The sequence below is a fragment of the Mya arenaria genome, chromosome 3 (assembly GCF_026914265.1).
Source record: "Mya arenaria isolate MELC-2E11 chromosome 3, ASM2691426v1".
Classification (NCBI taxonomy): domain Eukaryota; kingdom Metazoa; phylum Mollusca; class Bivalvia; order Myida; family Myidae; genus Mya; species Mya arenaria.
The window spans coordinates 34,278,868-34,299,514 of NC_069124.1; the positions used below are offsets into that span (position 1 = coordinate 34,278,868).

The 20,647-nt window shown below is 33.0% G+C and overlaps 1 protein-coding gene across 1 annotated transcript; it reads left to right on the top strand.

Annotated features, from left to right (window-relative positions):
• Positions 1 to 3,001: 3,001 nt before the first annotated feature.
• On the top strand, positions 3,002 to 20,296 carry LOC128227156 (multiple epidermal growth factor-like domains protein 11). Its single transcript, XM_052937410.1, has 13 exons — positions 3,002 to 3,085; positions 3,261 to 3,401; positions 7,333 to 7,442; positions 9,614 to 9,826; positions 11,690 to 11,899; positions 14,319 to 14,450; positions 17,136 to 17,285; positions 17,685 to 17,816; positions 18,655 to 18,804; positions 18,943 to 19,080; positions 19,228 to 19,365; positions 19,657 to 19,700; positions 20,235 to 20,296. Exons 3-12 carry the CDS (start codon positions 7,382 to 7,384, stop codon positions 19,692 to 19,694), a joined length of 1,362 nt encoding a protein of 453 aa, XP_052793370.1. The 5' UTR covers positions 3,002 to 3,085; positions 3,261 to 3,401; positions 7,333 to 7,381; the 3' UTR covers positions 19,695 to 19,700; positions 20,235 to 20,296.
• The last annotated feature ends 351 nt before the right edge of the window (positions 20,297 to 20,647 follow it).

The following is a 20,647-nucleotide window of genomic DNA, read 5'->3' on the forward strand; positions in this document are numbered from 1 at the left end:
ATGGGGTTTATGTTCTTTATGACATTATCCACATTTAGTAGAGATACGTTTGTTTGCATCATCAACAAGATTCTGTACTTCGTTCACACACAACAACGTAATAACAGCACTAACGTTTATTGTTTTACAAGAAATCATATCACAATTTATTGGGTCAGAGTCATGAACACTTAACTATCTAACACGTGAAAAATTCTGAAGAGACATTAATTCATAATCAAGTAAACTTCTGTTATAACAAGTATTTCTACCAACAAAGGAATCTTTACCGCATCTACCTTTAGCAATTATAAACACAAACCTACTCTAGAGAAAAAGGTTTTTTGTGTCGTTTTCTGTAAAATCCAACATCCCCTGATATACTATGAAAATGCTCACGGTGTATTCCTATATATGAATCAATAACAGGATCATCAAAGTAATACAATTAAGTTTATACTAAATGCACAGTATCATATTAGAGTTTTACAAATTCTATAAAGTCAGGGATCTTTTGACGAAAGTCCACAGACATTTACGTTAGCTAATTTAATTCTAGAAGAAACATTGTGTATTTTATTGTCCACAAGAATAGTAGGACTGGCAGATAGTATGTTCATTTAAAATAAAACACGTTTTCATCAACTTCGCTAGAACACTTATCAATATCAGTTACCTTTTACGTTAAATCTCAGGAGTGCAATAACTATGTTCAGAAAATAATTTGCATCAACTCGTGTGATTATTATGTAACGGTTGATTGGCATCATGTGAATATTAGAGTCCACAATGGTATAAAGATAACAAAAGATTCATTAAGTCCCTAGCTACAACACTTTACGTGACTTAAATTATAATAATGCATCGTTTGCAATGTGATAGGTATTTAAGGTTTACTAGCATATATCTATCTACTTTCAAAAGGCGTGATTCGAGCAAGGTCAACAGCATTTTTAAACAAGTCATTGTTCTGACATGTCAATGAGCTAATCTTTAAACCATATGCTTCTACAATCTCATGTTCATAAAATATTTGTAATTTACTTCTTGTTGTTTGCTTACAAGCATCGAACATTGGGCACATGAATTTCAGTTGTCCAAATGAATGTCAAAACAAGGTCTACATTACAAAGTGCTGAAAGGGCAAACATGTCTAATATTTAAACTATATTACTTAATGAATATATTTAGTATTATTCAAGTATCTGACTTAGATATTTGAAATTCGTTCTGTTTTTATTCTTCAATGATATAACCCTGTATCTATAATACGTAGATGTATGCCAGAGTTTATTAAATCGTTAAACTTAGGTTGATCACAATATGTTATGCCATTTGTTTTACAGTCACAATACCGTCGTTTAGTTGCCTCTTATATCCATAATTACTTGTTCACATATAACGATGCAGGTGTAGTCTGTCGCGGTGTACATATGTATGCCTATTAACCCTTAAAGGGGCTAGGCACCAGATGATACAATTGCAAGAAAAAATGAAAATTGTCAAAATCTTACATGAAATTGACGTCATTGTATACAACGCATAGAATCTTATTTACTGATGTATCAAATCACTTACGACACATGTATCTGCCGCAGTATTTGCTCATTTTTCCAATTCGAAATTTACTAGGGTTGTCTACCACGTATATCGAAGTTAATTTACAAATAGCGTCGGTACTGGTCAATAAGCAGTTTCCGACAAATTGCTTTTTCGCGTACTTTCTTTAGATCTTCATAAAGAAGGTACTGCAATTCAATTATATGGTTACTAGGTAATTAAAAGTCAGAGTTCTTACCGAGATACGTAAGTAACTAATATTACTATTTAATGTTTAATGTTTATTTTTCATTTTGTACACAAACTCGCACTTGGGGGATCGTCACGCGCAGCGAATTGCGCATGCGTGTGAAGCTAATTTGCATATCTACGAATAGCTACAAGGTTTTCTTAAATTGATTATACAAACGATGGTCAGTGTGTACATATTTGCGAACACTGTTGTCGTGCTAGTTTCACACTCACATACACTAAAAGGTATCCAAACACAAGTTCCTATCAGAAATGAATAAACATATCATTGATATTCAGTGTCTGCCTGATTTCGAGAATAAATTGACCGTCGTAAATTTTAGGGTTTATTTTTTTGGTAAATGCTGATTAATAATATTTCTCTTATTATAGTCTTATATTTAGTATATTAATATTATTAAATAAACATATAAAAAACACAAAGGGCACCTAAAATTCGCCGCGTATTCGATTTGTCGGAAACTGCTTCTCATCACCAGCTTATCAGAACATTATAAGTGGCGCCCTTATTAAATACATTATATGTGACGTCACAAATGTGAAAAATATATCAACACTAGTAGTTTGAGCTGTAGTTATCTAAAATGTGAACAATTTTAGAAGAGATTTAAACACGTACGAAAAATTCAATAAAACTTGTAAAAACTGTACTGTACTCATACACAGATTTATATTATTAAAACTGGAAAACCATTATGCGTTATTTTTAACGGGGAAACACAGATGAGACAACAACATGATTGTTGCGTTCATTATTTTAACCATGTATAAAGTGTTGAATTATCGGCCTCTTACTAGGTCGCATTGACAATTCTAGGCTTGTTTTGAGGGAATACCGTATTTGCCGATTTTTAAACCATCTAGCCCCTTTAAAGGTACGTACCGGTTGCGTTGTATAAGATCAGACTACGAAACAATAACTTTCAAGTTAAATGTGAACAAAATGCTTGTTTTAGTGAAACAACATCATCAAAAATTCATATTAGAGCTCAAAATTCATTTCTAGCTTGTTTTCACAATGTTTGTTACAAATATGTATCTACCAGTCACTGTCTGGTGTTTGTTTATAAACGTAAGTACAATGACTTAATTTGAACAAGGCTTCAACAAGGCTTTTAACCTTGGCCTCTTAAAGGGGAATTTGTTAAATGTTTAAGTTTCAAGTTTATTCAGTAAACTCATGTCACATTCATGAGATAAACAGCATTGCCATGAACATATTTTACATATAAAGAGGAATTCAAAATGATGTTTAAGCATATTTAAGTGTTAATATCATAGCATAAAGAGAAGTGTATTATATATTTAAGTGAACTTTGTTTTCATATTCATGAGTTTAGTTGTTCATATAGTTTCCATTGTAATTTTGCATATTATATGTTTAATTAAGGAAATTTAACTGCTCATTTAACAATAATTAATATATTTATCCTAAATCAAGTGTCTATTTCCTAGTTTAATTATATTAGATCCAGTGAGGAGTCCAGTGAAGGATGTTCAAAAAGAAAATCTTCAGTAATGTTTAGAATATTTCAGTATATTTTAACAAAGAATATTGATGAGTTTATAGGACTTTTGTATTTGTGAGTGTCATGATCAAAGTTATCAAGGTAAGCTATCAAAAACATGTACTAGTACAATTATTTTGGAAGTAATTGCAATTCAATTTTGAAACATGATTTTTGCTGGTTCATTGCTCAGAGTTAAAACAGTTGAAGGTATTGAAATGAAGTTTGGTACATATGTTGCCAGAGACAATACGCACCTGTATACTAAGACACTTAGCGCTTTCATTATCGAGTTATTCGTCTTGTTTGACAGAAACAAACCAACTAGCGTTGGCGTTCGCTTCACAGCCTTCTTGTTATTTCAATTTATATTTGTCTGGCAGCTGAAACTGAAACCATGTATGGCGGTGTTTTGAAAAACCTTTCTCGCATATTTTGGTAACCAAGGTAGAACCTAATACAAGAATGCGATTGATAGCCTGACACCACTTTTTATAGTTAAAGATGGCGTCAAAGATGGACGCCACTTGGTTTCTATATACGATTGGCGAACAAATGTGCATCATTTTGACATTAAGTCGTTTGTCATAACATTCTTTATTTTAAACTGAATATGTGTAATTGTATATATAAAAAAATGTTATATGTGATAAATTTTCAAAATAGCGACCAAAGATGCCTGCCAAATATACGAAATTGATAGCTTTCTCATGAAATCTCCATTGGATTTGATGACTTTTAAAAATTATCTAAAATATGTTTTCTAATATAAACACAATTTTTAGAGGCATTCAAAGAGCATTTTGAAAAAAATCTCATCGAAATGGGCAGCAAGAAGTACCGAAATGGGTAATTTCTTTCAAAGATGTGCTTTAGCTTGATATCTGGTCAGGGTTATTTTGTAAACATTGGACAAGTATACTTAATTGTAATAAGAATATATTTTGGACCATATCAAGTTCAGTATGGCGTCCAAGATGACTGCCAAAATAAACAGAATAATAGAGTTTACTTTCAAACATATGTATTTTCTAGGATATAAGAACTAATTCTAGACTTCTATTTGATAGGTTGGAAGCAATTGGCTGTTTCGAAAAGACATCCTTTCTAAAATGTATTTTGATAAATTATTTACCGTCAACATGCAAAGTAGCGTCAACTCTGGCTTGTATGTATTAGTTTATTAAAATGGGAATGACAATCTCCCCGTAAATTATATGTATATATAGTTGCAATTTATCTGAATTCTGTTTGAAATAATGGCCTTTCCGCATAATTGAATAGGAAATAAAACATCATTGCTGTAAATTCGGTCGCCTCATTTAAAACTCCGTCAAAATAAACGGAAATCTGTATTAAGTGATTTATTAGAAAAGTGATTGTGAAATTGCATTTTAAATGAAAAATCTCTTGAATGATGCGCATAAGAAACGTGTTATTTTAATGTATTATTTTGTTAAACTTACTTGTCTTTAACGAATAAAAAAAACATATGCTTTTGTACAGATTAAAATATAAAACAGCTATTATTGCTTATACTTCTTATCTTAACAAAATAATGTATTTAAGTTGGTACTTTTTGTGCATCTATCAAGTGTAAAACTGTTGTTAACCCCTTTAAAAATGCCTTTCACTCTTTCATTTTGCATCGTCTTGCTGCCCATATATTAAGTCTTAGGTGAAGTTAGTTTTGGCCTTTAAAGTTCTATTGTCACAACATAAAAGTTGATGCTGATGTCATCACGTGTGTGCCAACGTTTACTTGACCCATTTATCGGGATGAATAGGAAAAAAGATGGCCCGATTAACTTGTCAATAATACATATGTGTTACTATATTTAGTTATACATTTGTACCGGGTTTCCGCGATAATTTGCATGACTGGACGATTATCCGTTTTGCGGCCCGGACCGATTATCGATAATCATTTTGCCTGTGAATGGTGACTGGCGAAATCATGGAGTGCAGTTTTAACTAACATTTTGTACACTGTACTGGTTGAGTTTGTAAATCCGATCTGTTTTTACTTTTTAACAATATATTTGCGAGTTTTGGTTGTAGTAACTTCAAACTTGGCATGAAACATGTTTAGTTTAAACCTCAACATCAGCATAAATGCAAATTTACAAAACATTTTGATTCATGTCGAAAAACGTTCATTTTTTAAACAGTAAATCACCCCCACCCGGTGGCATGGAGTGTGTAAAATAACAAAACTAAAGACAAATTACTACTCCGTAACTGTTGTGTTTAATTTTTATCCAATGGTTATCATTTATCAAACATGGTCAGACTATTTGTCGACACGTATCTTGAATATATCTGAATATGGGTCAACTCGGGTCAATAACTAGGTCACTAGGTCAAAGCTTAATTAGAAATATTTCACGGTAATAAATTCAACAATTTTTATCAAATCTTGATGAAACATGGTCAGAATGTTTGTCTGCATTATATCTTGCATATTTTCAATATTGGTCAACCCGGGTCAAAATCTAGGTCACTAGGTCAAATCTTAGGAAAAATATTTCCACATCCTAAATTCAACATGTTTTTTTCATATCTTGATGAAACTTGGTCAGAATATTTGTCTGCATAATATCTTGCTTATTTTTTATATCGGTTCACTAGGTCAAGTCTTAGGAAAATCTTTCCACGTCATAAATTCAACAATTTTCGTCTAATCTTTATGAAACCTGGTCAGAATATTTGTCTACATAATATCTTGTTCAAATATGAAATAAATGCTCAGTATAGTTCAATCAATTGAAATAAAACAAACAAAAATCCACTCAAAGATATGACTTGCTGTGGTTCGCCAAATGGGTGCGAACGGCAAAAAGTTAAAACGCCAAAAGTTTAGTCTGTCGACAGTATAATTATGATTTTGTCAACGTGCCCCAAATTACCTTATCAACAATGTATTGGGGGTTCTTAATGGTATCTTTTATAATAAGGAATATATTCAATAACATAATGAAAATGGTGGATAAAATTAATTTCCTGGTTACAAAATTTCAAATGTCTTTCATGAAGCAGCTGCAACCACCACAAAGCATTAACACATTGTTGATTGGGTAGTACTTACTATTTTGACACATGTATTTTGTATGAAAACATTTCTGGTAAAACAATAATGCTTTTGGATTAAAAATCAGATAAATATTATTTTGTAAAATTTGCTCAACTTCTTATCACAGCTACACATCTTGCAACGGATGTTGCATTACGATACATTTGATTAAGAGTCAAAAGCCTTGCATCTGTGCAGATTATTTATAACGGCTAATCAATTAAATAGTCAAACATGTAAATGTTCTGAAGTGATAGCAGAGTAAGACGTAGAACAAACGAAGGGTAAACACCTAGCTTTTAGTTTTCTAAACTAAACTATAATATAATATTTCATAAACCTTGAAGTGTACAGATATGAAGAAAAGGTACTTGAAATAAGACAGGAAAAGTAAAACAAATAACCTTCCTCAATAATTTTAAGTGTTCACTGAAATAAACGATGATTAAATACTGCAAAACTCTCCGTTTGAAATTGTGAGTAAATTGAAATGTGTGTTAACAGTAACCTAAATGGTTGCCGGATTCCCTGTAGAAACGAACGTCAACTCGCACAGTTGTAGGAAGAAGACAATGACGTCATCACCTTAATTTGGTTTAAATTCATCCCGATTTTTTTACAATTAAATATAAGTTACTTTCTTTTGAATCATAGGATTGCAATACATTTCATCTCGTTTAATCTAGAAGTAAATATTTCTGTCATGAAAAAGCCGCTCATTGAAAAGCTTTGCGATCTTTCATCAAACAATTATCATCTATAGTTTGGATAGTGGTATGCCTTAGTCATGTGTACTCCTTGTACGTTAAAGCTGGCTATTTCACATTTATTGTAGTCAACTGTGATGCGATTGTTTCCCGACCTTAATACAAATGTGTTTCATTATTATTAGTGCTGTTGTAATAGAAACCAAACATATATCGTACCATTCGATTAAATCTTCTTATCCATGCTTTTCAGTTCCTGGTAGACTGCTGATTTCATTCATTTTAACACCCTAAGACTGGCGATGTACTCTGTGTTCTTTGCATTGATTGCCATGAGTGTGCTTCGAGGTTCATCGGAAACTGGTATTGAAATATTGAAGTTTTGAATCTTTAAACATTGTTGACAATGTTTAACAACCATTTACTTTTAACTATTATAAAGGGAATTCAATCAAACGGAACAAGATGTATAGCACCGTGTAAAAAATCGTCGCGCAATAAATCCATGCACGCATCCCAACGACCAATGCAACACTTGGAGGTCACTGATGCACAATATGTATTTGTTTGCTAAACGCTTTGTCGCAGCAATTACTAGTAAGCTGTTCATTGGCAATCAGTAGTCAATTTTCACGGGTTATAGACTACCATGGTAGGATGTGTCGCCCATACAATTCGTACTCTTATCTCAAAGGTCGGCGTCACACTAGGTCAATTTTACAAAACATGGATATCATACTAATTTATATTCTCAGCTATATTTGCGTTTAACATATTTATCAGAATTCAACCAAACTAGCATTATATATCAAGGTCACACGTGGACAGTATTGTTGTACAATATGAATACCATTGTTACAGTTTATTTTTAATCGAACCTTTTATTCAACATATATGCTTGACCGATTGGGAGCATTTGTCAAATGTTATGACTGCCTTTTTTTTATAAAAAACAACACTTTTTTACGCAGTTTTTCCTAAGAGATAGTATTTCAAAAGAGTTAGCTTTATATTATCAGGTAGAAATATAGTATGATTTCGTGCTTTTTTAATAGTATACTATTGAACAATTGCTAAGAAGCACTGTGTCCTTTTATACGCTTTGACTTTTGTTATGATGGAATGGCGGCTATACAGATACTTGTACATGTCAAAGAAATGTCTTACATAATTAAAGGAATTTCACCAGAAATACAGTTAAATTTGTGTATATCAATGAGCTATAACTCAAGAAACATAACCATTTCGGTTAATTTTTAGTCGTGTTTATGTCTGACTTAAGATAATTAAAATAGAATTAATTTGATATGACGAAATATACTTTTTTTAATTTATCTTGATGTTAGTTTATGTAAAAGGCTTTGACAACTTTAGAACAAACTTTTTAACCAGTTAAAGACGCACAATAGAGGCTGATGCAAAACAATCTTATTTTAATTTTAATGCATTATTATGTTTAACTCGTTTTACTTAAATGATAAAACAAAAACAAAACGTACCATTTAGGTCCAGATAAAAACATTAGCCTTTATAAATGTGTTTTTTAATGAATAGGTACGTGATCACAAATTCCCCAGTAAAACAGCGCCAAAACATCGCTAATATTTTGTCTATCTTTACCTAAATCATATACATTTGTTTGTTTTAATCATTAAAGTCAAATGAGTTAAACACGAAAATTCATTACAAAACATCAACCTATATTGTGCGCCCTTAATGTCAAACCATAGACAGTGAGTTTGCTTAATCTCATTATTAAACACATAATAATCTATAACAGCTTTACCTTTTTTGAGAAATCAGCCCTTGGTGTTAAAGGGACTATTTCATGTGTTTACGAAAATAATGTATGACGAATTAAAGTGTGGCAAATCTTTTGGAGAATTATAACTAAGATACTGACAGCTGGAACCCTTTAAAATAGTGACATCTGCTAAAATATTGCTTTTGAACTCTTTTTAGTCCACAATTTTGAAAACGTTAGTAACACGATTCAGCAAAAGGTTGTAGTGCGATTGGGTAATTGACAATATTACGTGATGATACGAATGTATTAGATAAAGGTTGAAATATCCGTTAAATATTGTTTATATCCTTGTGTCCGAGTGGTGATTGCGTCAGTTTTCTCTTTCATTCTTGACTGTAACCGATGTGGGTTCGCTCCTCACTACAACCAGAATATGTTTGTTTATACTTTAATTGTATATTTTCTGCAATTTCGGTACCAAGGAGTAATATAACTATAAAATTAGTGTTTACCGATGCATTACCGGGAAGATTCATTTATAGTCTAAAACATGAGCGTGTCCCTTTAAATAAGCATACACGCCATTTTCTAAGAATTTTTGTAAGACTTATACTTAATACATTAAATATTTTTATTTCTTTATTATATCGCGGCATCAGATAATAAGCATCATAACAATTAAAACACAAATCACACTAAACAAATTGATTTAATTATACCAGTTTAATGCTTCTATTATATCGCATGTATGACACTGAAATACACACTATTCATCCTATTTTTACAGAGTTTGGTGAATTAGTAACTGGCAAGGCACGGCAATCATCGACTTACCATGAATGCACTGCGGACAAGGCGCAAGATGGCATTAAGATATTCTACGAGAGTACCTCAAATTGTACCTGTAGCGTTACTCGCAATATCAATGGATATGCTTTCTGGGAAATAGATTTGTCCGCACAACATTACATCGAGCACATAGCAGTGACCGGTCGCACAGGTAGGGACATATCATCCTACGTTATGGCGTATCTTGACTCGTTATCTGCTCATACGATAGGTCTACTACATACAACATCGTATTCATTTTAGGTCCATCTGAAAATGCTCAGAAACAAACCATTCAAGGAGAAAGTAGCTTGAACTGGCTCATGTCTGCGCTATTTATATGAAGTCCGATCCTTAGATGTCGGTAATTTCCGCGCATTCAAGATTCGTTCCCAATTGCTCCATCGTCAGTCCCGCTTGTAATTATCTACCACTCGTTATAACTTGCTTTAAATGAAGTCAATGAATTACAATATTTGCTGGTGTTCCTCATTGTTCAATTCTTATACATTTAGACTTGGCTTTTCTGTCCTAATCTACATTACTGACATCGTTTGTGAAAAACAATCACCTAAACGTGATTTTATACCACACTTCCAAATACGTCGTTTTTGACGACACTTAATCTGCTGCGTAACAAATGATGACAGAAAGATGTCTTGTATAATTCAATCTAGTAAAACACAATCACTTCTCATTTTCTCAACATTCGAAAGAAAAATGTTGCATTCCCTTAAAGCTGCACTCTCAAAGATGTTCCATTTTTACAACTTTTTTTATTTTTTTGTCTTGGAAAGAGCAAAATTTTGCTTAAATATCTGCAAACCAATGATATAAGATTGCTGACCAAAGATCAGATCGCAGATTTTCATATTTCCGTTCGAAAATTAATGTACGGTTTTGAGAAAATGCATAAAACAATAATTTTTTAACTTACATATAAAAATCTGCGATCTCTTTTTTGTCAGCAGCCTTTTTTAACTGGTTTCCATGCATTTTTGCAAAATAATGGCTCGTTCCAAGACAAAAAATAAATAAAGTTGTTTAAACGTTCAGTCTGTGAGAGCGCAGCTTTAACTTTATGGATAACTTTCAAAAAGCGGAAGTAACAACTTACAAACATATTGCTACACTTTTTAAATACCGTTATAAAATTATTCAATCCGTCATTGCGTCAAACAGAAGGTCTGGCTGCAAATACACGACAAGCTTTCGTATCAAATTGGCTTATTGAAATAAGACTTGAAAGGAAAGAATGCGGAAACATGATTTTACCTTATTCTATAAGATGTATTATTCTCTTATTTTACCTTATTTAAATTCACTTAATCCCTCCGACCTCATACAGTCTACGAAATTCGTTTTTCCAGCGTAACATTTCATGTCAACTGATTGTTATTGGGCTCCTACTTGCCATCTACAATATCCAAATTGCATGTACTACCGCAAGAAATGTGTTCTCCATATTTTCCTTCTTGTAGGAAGAACCCTAACAAGAATAAGAAAAATCTGTTCTTCAGTCGACCTCAAAGCATGTCCATATATTTCAGCTACTCAACACGTTATCTGCTATAAGGCATTTGTCTTTTCAAGTAATACTGTTTGGATCAAAGGAAGCCACGTACCAGACAAATAAAGTGATGTTCAACCAAATTCAGCACTACATTCGCGAGAATTTGTACAAGCAGCTTGACAGAGTGTCATAAGCGATATATAGCATAAGCTTTAAAACTTCTGTAATTGTTTTTTGTTTTTTGTATTATGTGGTATTAGATCACTTGTATACTTTTCATGTATAAGTAAACAGTTAATCCTTTAATTGTGCTCAAACTGTGTTTATCTGGAATTTAAAAATGCTATCCTCAAATCAATAATGTTTAAACCAGGAATAAAGCATCTTTGGTGTGAACAAAGATAAACGTAGTTCTAATCAGTGCTTTTTGATGTTTCACTTATTGTATCTTTATCAACATATTCCCAAATGTAATGCACGTAATATGTGTAGTAGTTCACGTGTACTTTTGAAACACTTCAGATCATCAGCAAAGTCGAAACCTTGTTGCCTACATTGGGTATTCACAATTGGGATACTTACCCAGTACAAAGCAGCTGAACGACCCAGATAAGTCCAAAATTGGCCTGGATATATACCTCGATCCTCCCCGACCGGCGCGATACATCAACATTCAGAAATCGGATATCATTGATGTGATGACGTTATGTGAGGTTGAGGTATTTAAAACAGGTACAACCATGTTTAAACATCAAATGGTACGTTTCACTTGAGTTTATGTCGTTTTCGGGTATACGAATATCCATCAAAAGCAGCATCTTGAAGTAAAAGAGAAAAGAATAGACATTGATAAACAAAACGTTTCAACTTTTGTGACGGTAAACTATCATTTCATTTGTGAAACAATATGCCCTTTTCATAACTCTTACTTAGAAACCTGCATATCTTATTAAGAAACTCACTCTATTTCAATATACATTTTCATGCAGAAATAACTTTGCATGCACAATAAATATACATGCAGCTTCCCATTACAAGTAGAAGTGAAAGGTGGCAATGAAATTCGTTTGCAAAATTCCTTTTAACCACCTTTCGTATAAAACGCGTTCCTAGTGATACCTTGCATATACACTTCAAAAATAACTTTTATAATTGGTCACTTATCATTTTCCTGAAATAGAAAAAACCGAAATTGATTAATATCAAGTTTATCAGTCCTGTTTTAGTTCGACATATCCCAAAAGTTGCATGGTGATATTGCTTTAAGTTTAAGAAATTGCAACTTTAAAATGATATCCCTCGGAACAAAAGGTCGAACAGAGCATCATAGAGTTTGGACAGTAAAAGCATGCTTTTGTAAATAAAATATGTTTAAAACATGGTTCAAATGGATGTTGAAGAGTGGGAAAAAAATGGAAATGAATTTGCTTTTAAACAGAGTAGACTATAAGTTACACATGAATGATCAAACGAAGGTCAAACGGTATAGCTGTATCATTGTGTTATTGTATGACGTTATCACAAATCAGAACATGATATATTCACTGCAATTACTGCCCATTTAGAAGTTCTCGGCCTTTTTCAGCGAAAACAACCTCGAATGTTTATGGACGGTTTAAAATGATAGAAATCTTTACATTTAACCACGCTGCAAATAGATCGCGTAATAATTTTAATTTTGCAAAAAAGGATTCCGAATGATAATCTGCCCAATCTTAAAAACCATAACTCGGACATGAAAGTGCCTATGAAGAACAGAGGGATAAGTGTCTCATCTGTCTTTCGTAAACTGTACATCTCATTGCAGAATAAGCTGCAATATTTGCTGGATATTTTTACATGAAATTAGCCGACGAGCAAAATGTGTTTCGAGCCGAGAGGTCTGATGAGGATCAATCGTTTATATTCAATAGCATAATTTGAAAATAAAACAAACGTCTACAAAACATTCATCGATTTGAAACTCTGTTTTGAATATGTTTACAGTGATTCAACGGTCTATATTAGTAACAAATTGACAGAGTGGTTAAGCTTATTTACTTAGGTGAATCAAGGTTGCAATTTGCTCCGGAATTATCAGCGAAGTCAATGTTCTTGACATTTGGATCTAGATAGGTGACTGGAATCTCTACATGTTTCTCATCGCTGATAATATTGTCATAATGGCGTTGTTTTTTTAAAGAGGATCTTCAAGCTATATCAAATCAGGAGCATGGTTCGTGTAAGCGGTGAATCGTGCTCATTAACGCCAGCCATTCAAAATCCATGCACTTGCGGAAGATTGGAAATCATGTTCTAGAAAGCGTGGATATCTTGATTTAAAATTTCATGAAAAGTATGACTATACGTGTTTTTTGTGTGACATCAGCCGTAAGCTACTGCTCTTCTGTCTCTGTCTCTGTCTTTTAAAAGAACCAACATATTGACAAAGTACACAGGGTGGTGCGGTATTTCCCTGGTAGTCCATAGGTTCATTCAGTTCTTGCCATAGTCGGAGACACGTGCTTGCGAAACGGCGAATTACTAAGAAAGCGTTTATTATTTAATCTGTTACACATACTACTGTAAACAAGTGGTCATATGATGTCATTCTAGAGATGGGCGCTGTAGGTTTTAAAGGATACTTTGAATTTTAATGTGTCATTTATCTATCTAACGTTGATGATAATCTTGGTGACTTTTCCGGTCGAAAATGGCAGACAGATTTGCAGCATTTATTACCTAAGAACACAAAGAACCGAGGCTAAAACTATTTAAGGACATATTAAAGGTAGAAAACTACCTTAGCATTAACTTGTGCAAAAATAAACGTTCTGTATTGTCAGTTATTGTGTGGAATTTTCGCACTGAGGAGAGAAACAAGTCGGTTTGTTGGTCACCTTTATACACATTAATTGATATGTATTACTCAAGGTACAAAGTCATAAAGTAATTTGAGATTTAGACCATTGAAAAGTAGACATATTTGGATGACGTGCACACGTGTAAATGAGCACTTCACAACCTGTTTATTATAAGCTCCTTGCAATTATGCTTATAACTGTTAAGGTCCAATTAAATTACTATATGTTGTTCATTTTCTTAATTCAATGAAACACAGTTGGATCGCGTTCATATTCCAATGTAGCTTATTATTCAACATGTTTTGCAGAATGCCCTTGTCAACAATTTGGTGTCAAATGTAAACGGTACTGTCACTGTACTACTCCTACCTGCTGTGACAGTGTATATGGACAATGTCAACAATGTGAACCAGGATGGATTCCGCCGACATGTGAAACAGGTCATAGCAGATTGGTGTTTTTTTATGCTTGATAGAATCCACTTTAAAATATGCAACATAACTTAACGTTGATTATATGATCCGTACGTATATGAATTACAATGGATACAATTTAAGGAAACTCAAGGAAACTGACATTTTTCACAGATCTGAAATTCTTTTAACGAAGTATGGTGATAATTAAAGAAGTCTTCAACACAAATTATTTATTTATGAAACAACGTTTCGGCCATTCGGCCTTCATCAGGTTGTATGTATATAATGAACAGGAAATGACGTCAACATTAAATGACGTCAACGTTGATAACGTCAAAATATAGAATACATTTTTGCGCAAAATAATGTCTTATAGGATCTATAGAGATACAATTATACTGGTAAAATGCAATATAAATGCATAAACAAACATCAATAAACCAGTATAAACTATGCAACATTAAATAGGTTAAAAACAGTTATAAACCAGATTAATTTTGTGATTTGTTTTAATTCTGCAAGAAGAATTAAAATAATATTTTTGATTTCATACCATTAGGAATGACTGTGCCAAGAATGTGCATCCATTTACTCTCCTTTAATAATCGTTTCCAATTGTTCTCAATTTTATCAATTGGCATAAAAGAAAAATCATTGATACTGTGGTCAGAAGCATTAAAATGTTTAGACACATTTGTATATGAATCTGGAAAATGCTTTATATCAAACTTATGACTGTTCATTCTCTGACTACATTTTTGTTGTGTCTGACCAACATATTGCTTTTTACATTTTTTGCAATTGATAACATATATAACACCTGTAGAAGAACAGGACAATTCGTGATTTATCTTAAATTCTTTGCAAAAATATGTACTTGAAAATTTGTCATTTTCAAAAATAGTACAACAATGTGAACATCTGGATCTATTACATTTAGTAACGAACCCGTTAGTGACAACATTTGTAAGTTTAGAATTCACAAGTATATCTTGAATATTTTTAGGCCGCTTATATGCAACAATTGGTTTGTAGTTAATGAGATCTTGGACAGTTTTACTTTTTGAATATCTGAGTAGTTCTCAATATTGGTTTATAATTTTACCAATGTTTGGTAATGATGGATTAAAAGTACACACAAAAGGAATAATGTCTTTTTCCGATGATTTAACATTTGGCTGCAAGGCGTCCTCTGCACTGATGGAAAATGTTTTCGAAACAGCTTCATCTATAACAGAAATTGGATAGTTTCGTTCTTCAAAATAGGTTTTTAGTTTATCACATTCCTCCTGGAAACGGTCATCACTTGATGTTATTCTTCTAAAGCGTTTAGCCTGGCTGTAGGGGATGCCGACCTTGCACTTTTTTGGATGACACGAAGAGTATTCTATGTATTGGTGGCAATTCGTTGATTTTTCAAAAACGCTTGTTTCCAAACCACCCTTTAAGTCTTTTTCGATATGGACATCTAAGAATGAAACACATGTTTTAGAGACATTATTTGTAAATTTAATATTTTGGTGGACTTTGTTGATATCGTGAAGAAAAGCCGTTAATTCATCTTCAGAATGTTCCCATATGAAGAAAATGTCATCAAGAAAACGCAACCATAGTAACGGTTTTTTGGAACAGTTTTTAAGAAAATCTTGTTCAAACTTTCCCATAAAGAAAATTGAAAATTGTTCTTTGTTAATACAAGTTTGATTAAGTTTGAGATGTCCTCAATATATCCAAGAGAGTTAGAGTTGTCTTGTTCAAGGAAGGATCTGCATGCTGCTATACCATCATCATGTGGAATGTTAGTATAAAGAGAGCTGACGTCAAGTGTCACTAAAAATGCATCTTTTTCTAAATCGGATAAAGATCGTAATTTCTTGATGAAGTCTGTAGTGTCCTTTACAAAAGATGGCAAATTTTCCATGTGAGATTTTAAGACGCTGTCAACATATGAAGATATATTTTCTGTTAATGATTGGCATCCCGATACTATAGGTCGGCCCGGGTATCCCAGCGGTAAAGCATTGTTGACATCTTTGTGAATCTTCGGCAGGATGTAGAAAGCAGGCACTCTATTGTTAGTACACGGGAGTAATTTGCTTTTAATTTTTTCAGTGATGTTATTGATTTTTGACACTTCATGTATAATTTCCTTGGAGAACTGTTCTTGTGGGTTGTTTGAAAGTTTACAATAATGTATATCATTTTCAAGTTGTCTGTCTACTTCATTTATATAATATGTCCGATTCATAATGACAATAGTGGCACTCTTGTCTGCTTTTTTACTATGATATTTTTATCTTTTCGGAGATCATTTAATGCCGAAATTTCTTCAGGTGATATATTTGACTGATATTTATATTTTTTGGTTTGCAGCAAAAGTTCATTTGTAATTGCATCAATATAAAAATCCAAGGTAGTATCTCGACCTGAATGAGGAATGAATGTAGAATTATTTTGTTTCTTATTTTCCAATTTTTCAGTAGAATTCTCAAGTTCTTGTGAGAACTCACTATCCTCTCGATTTTCGTTGTTTGAACGAAGTAGGAACTTTTCTCCTAAGTAGGATGTGCGTAACCCAATCTCATTGTCATATCACTTTTATTTTAACTAATAGAACGTTAGTTTACAAATGAAATCCAATACATGTTAAAATAATATCCCGCTCTTATCGGCTTATTGTTTGGTGTTCGGACTACACTGTGTTCACAGAATGCGAGAAGGGGGCGTACGGTCAGGACTGCAGCCAAACATGCAATTTAAATTGTTTGTACAACCACTGCGATGCAGTGACTGGATCTAAATGCGTGGAGGGTTGCCAGCCTGGTTATGATTTCTCTTCAAGCGAGGATTGTTATGACGGTAAGAACAGTATAGGCCAGTTTTGACTCAACCATAAAGAATGTTGTGATTTCAATTGTGAAACAAAAAGTTCTGGGCTTGTTATGAAGATACATTTTATTAGATATAGTACTTCGAGCAGTTTCAGAACCACATCTCATACAACTTCACATACTTAACAGGATATTGAGGAATGATTACACACATGTATTTTGTTTTAATATACCATTTATTGACATGTATGTGTTCGTTTCACTTGTTGCTTGTATGACATGTTTTTTGTTATGCCATTGCAATATTAGGCAAGATCTCAGTGTTGATTTGTTATGGTACTATATATTCGATTTCTTAAGATTCATAGTAATATTTGAATTATGCCTTACTTGAACAAATATGACCTCAAATAAGCTGCTATTTCAGAATGCCAAAGTGGATTTTACGGTGACTGTAGCCAAAAGTGTGGGAACTGCAAATTCCAGGCCTGTAACAAAGTAAACGGTCATTGTGAAGAAGGATGTGATGTCGGATTCACAGGAGAAAGATGTCAACTTGGTAAATTTCAGTAAATTTGATGTGTTGCATTTTACATTTTAAATTCAAATAGAAACGAAACGAATAAAAAGAGCAATAATGCATTATATCCTTTTTACAATGTACTTCCAAAAGTTACGTTTTCAACCTATAAATGATATCCCATACGTACATATGTTGTTTTTTTTCATTTTCCTCAAATTTATACTCTTACATTTTGTTCAAATCCTTTGTCATATTAACCTGGAAATTTCTATACATCTAATGTATTTAATTTGAAGTAGTATTGTTCATATTAATTGGTCAATGATTATATATAATGTCATATTTAAAGTATATTCAAGATCGCCTCCATAATGACCGACCAAATCGAATTTGACTTTAAATTATAATGCTGCTATGGATAGATAAAGAAAATGAGTGATGAATGGTTTGAGATAATGGTTACAGAGTTTGGATCTCGGAACAAAGTTATTTAGAATGACATTTTCCTGGAACATGACACTGTCCCTGTCCGTTCAAATAAGGTTGTAATGTCAATTCTAGACCATAAAACATTGTACTCGGACGTTGTGTCTACTTTAAGACTAAGGTCCTTTTCCTATTTAGAAGTCTCAAAAATGCTCTTGTTCGGGGTTGACAAATTATACTAAAAATGTCTCATGAATGGAAATGTGTCGGTGCCTGATACATATACCAAGATGATGCTATTGACATTAGCTAATAGGTTAACAAATAATATTGTGTGTACATGCGGCATATAGTATGGTGTTAAAACAAGGCTATTCTGTGTATTGTGTGTGGCTTGTTTGTTTTTACCAAATAACATTACTTTTTGAAGTACCCTCGTACATTTAAGCTTGTTCGAAAGGAACGTATGGCGATCACTGCTCCGGCACGTGTAGTTCGTTTTGTTATAATGACCGACAATGCGATCATATCACCGGTTTTTGCGGTAGAGGTTGTGTACCCGGGTATGATTATAATATGGATCCACAGTGCAATTACCGTAAGTATAAATCATCCAATTGTGCATACCTTTAAAATCCCATCCGCAATAGTTTTTATTGTAAATTATCCAATAGTTTTTTACCATAACTGTATATTTACATAAAAATAAGCGGATTTGTTTTTCTTTATTACATAGCATGTAAAGATGGAACATATGGCGCAAATTGTACTCACGTTTGTGGACACTGTGGGAACGAAAAAGCATGTGAAAAAAGGACCGGTCAATGTACAAACGGATGTGACTTAGGGTTTTCTGGAAGAATGTGCAAAGAGCGTACGTTTTTTTTTGTTTTTTTTTCATAATGTTTATACATGCGTATATTATTTATCAATACTATCGATTTATATAGATTCAAATTATCTTTAGTAAAATATGCAGGAAACTAAAACGGAACATTAAAATCATTTTCGCATTCCCTAGCTTGCGTGAACGGGTATTTCGGATACAACTGTTCTTCTCCGTGTCATTGCAATGGTTCCGATTTCAAGTGTGATACCCGCTATGGAAATTGCTCCAATGGTTGTTCATTCGGATATGGAGGATTCAACTGCAGTATAGGTGTGTTTGGGGGGTGCTTGCATGTGCGTGTGTATAAGGATGGGTTCCCGCTTTGTTTCGTGTGTTTATGCTGTGTTAATGCAGGAAGACACGCGAACAATTTCCTAGAAAGATGAAATCTCCAGCACTACTAAAATATGTATTTGACTACAGCTGTGTATTTATTGTTAAAGAAAGGTATACGACAACACACGTTCGTAAAAAAGAATAGCCAATAATTGTAACTTAATTAACCGCTTATTCAATCGGCGAGCAGTATTTCAACAAACAATGACGCCATAACCCTTGTAGGTTGTATACCTTCCAGTTGGTTCTTTACAAAGTACTAGGTGAAGGTAAATATATTAAAAAATGATGGTGTGTTTTAAATCCATCCATTTACATTGTGATTTATGTATGTTTTATATATAAAAGATATAAATACAAGTGATCATACAATTCAGAATTTGTTAAGGAGTATTTTTATAATTGTTTGAATCGAGCCTTTGCAAAATTTTATTAGTAGTAAACTACTTTAATACAGGCATTGAATTTTACTACTTCGATAATGAAAAGCGCTAAATACATAAAACGTACCTATATAACCAAACGATTTGTCCCTGTAGTTTTCATTATTTTATTGAAACGCTATCTATTTTAGAATACTACCTACATTTTCAGCCAAGGTAATTAAGTACTAGGCTTAATCATAAGGAATTTCAACTTTCGCGGATGTTTAAAAGTCAGCTTAAGAATCATTATAATGTTAATTCATGTCATCGAACTGTTACATGACTTCTTGTCAAAGGTTATTAAACCAAATATATGTCGACAAAATTGTTAATGAAATAAAGATAGTTATTGCCGTTAAAGAAATATAACACTTTCAGATTTGGATATCATCTCAAGTGGCGCTGTAAACCCGCGTGCTAATCAATCAAGCCAGTATGAGGAATGCAACGCTAAAAAGGCTATTGATGGATTGCTCTTCACTAGCCATGCTGAAATATGCGGTACCTGCAGTGCCACTTCTGGAAATGAGCCACCACAGTGGCAGCTTGATTTAAGAAGAAAAGTCCTTATACAAGGATACAGAATTTATGGCCGAACGGGTGGTAAGTTGGCGTAATAATAATATGTGAAATCGAGCCCTAATATGGTCACGGTGTTGTTGTTTTTACCCAAGGAAACTGACTCGAGCATGATTCAAATCAATTCGAGTTAATGTTCGAAAAATGGTATACAAATAAAACAGCATATTTCTAATTAGTGACAGTTTTTACATTTTCAAAATTCAAAACAG

Coding starts and splice junctions, on each gene's coding strand:
- LOC128227156 (XM_052937410.1), top strand. CDS start 7,382: ATGTACTCTGTGTTCTTTGCATTGATTGCCATGAGTGTGCTTCGAGGT. Junction 9,827..11,689: donor AGCAGTGACCGGTCGCACAG/GTAGGGACATAT, acceptor GAAACACTTCAG/ATCATCAGCAAAGTCGAAAC. Junction 17,817..18,654: donor AGGAGAAAGATGTCAACTTG/GTAAATTTCAGT, acceptor CGTACATTTAAG/CTTGTTCGAAAGGAACGTAT.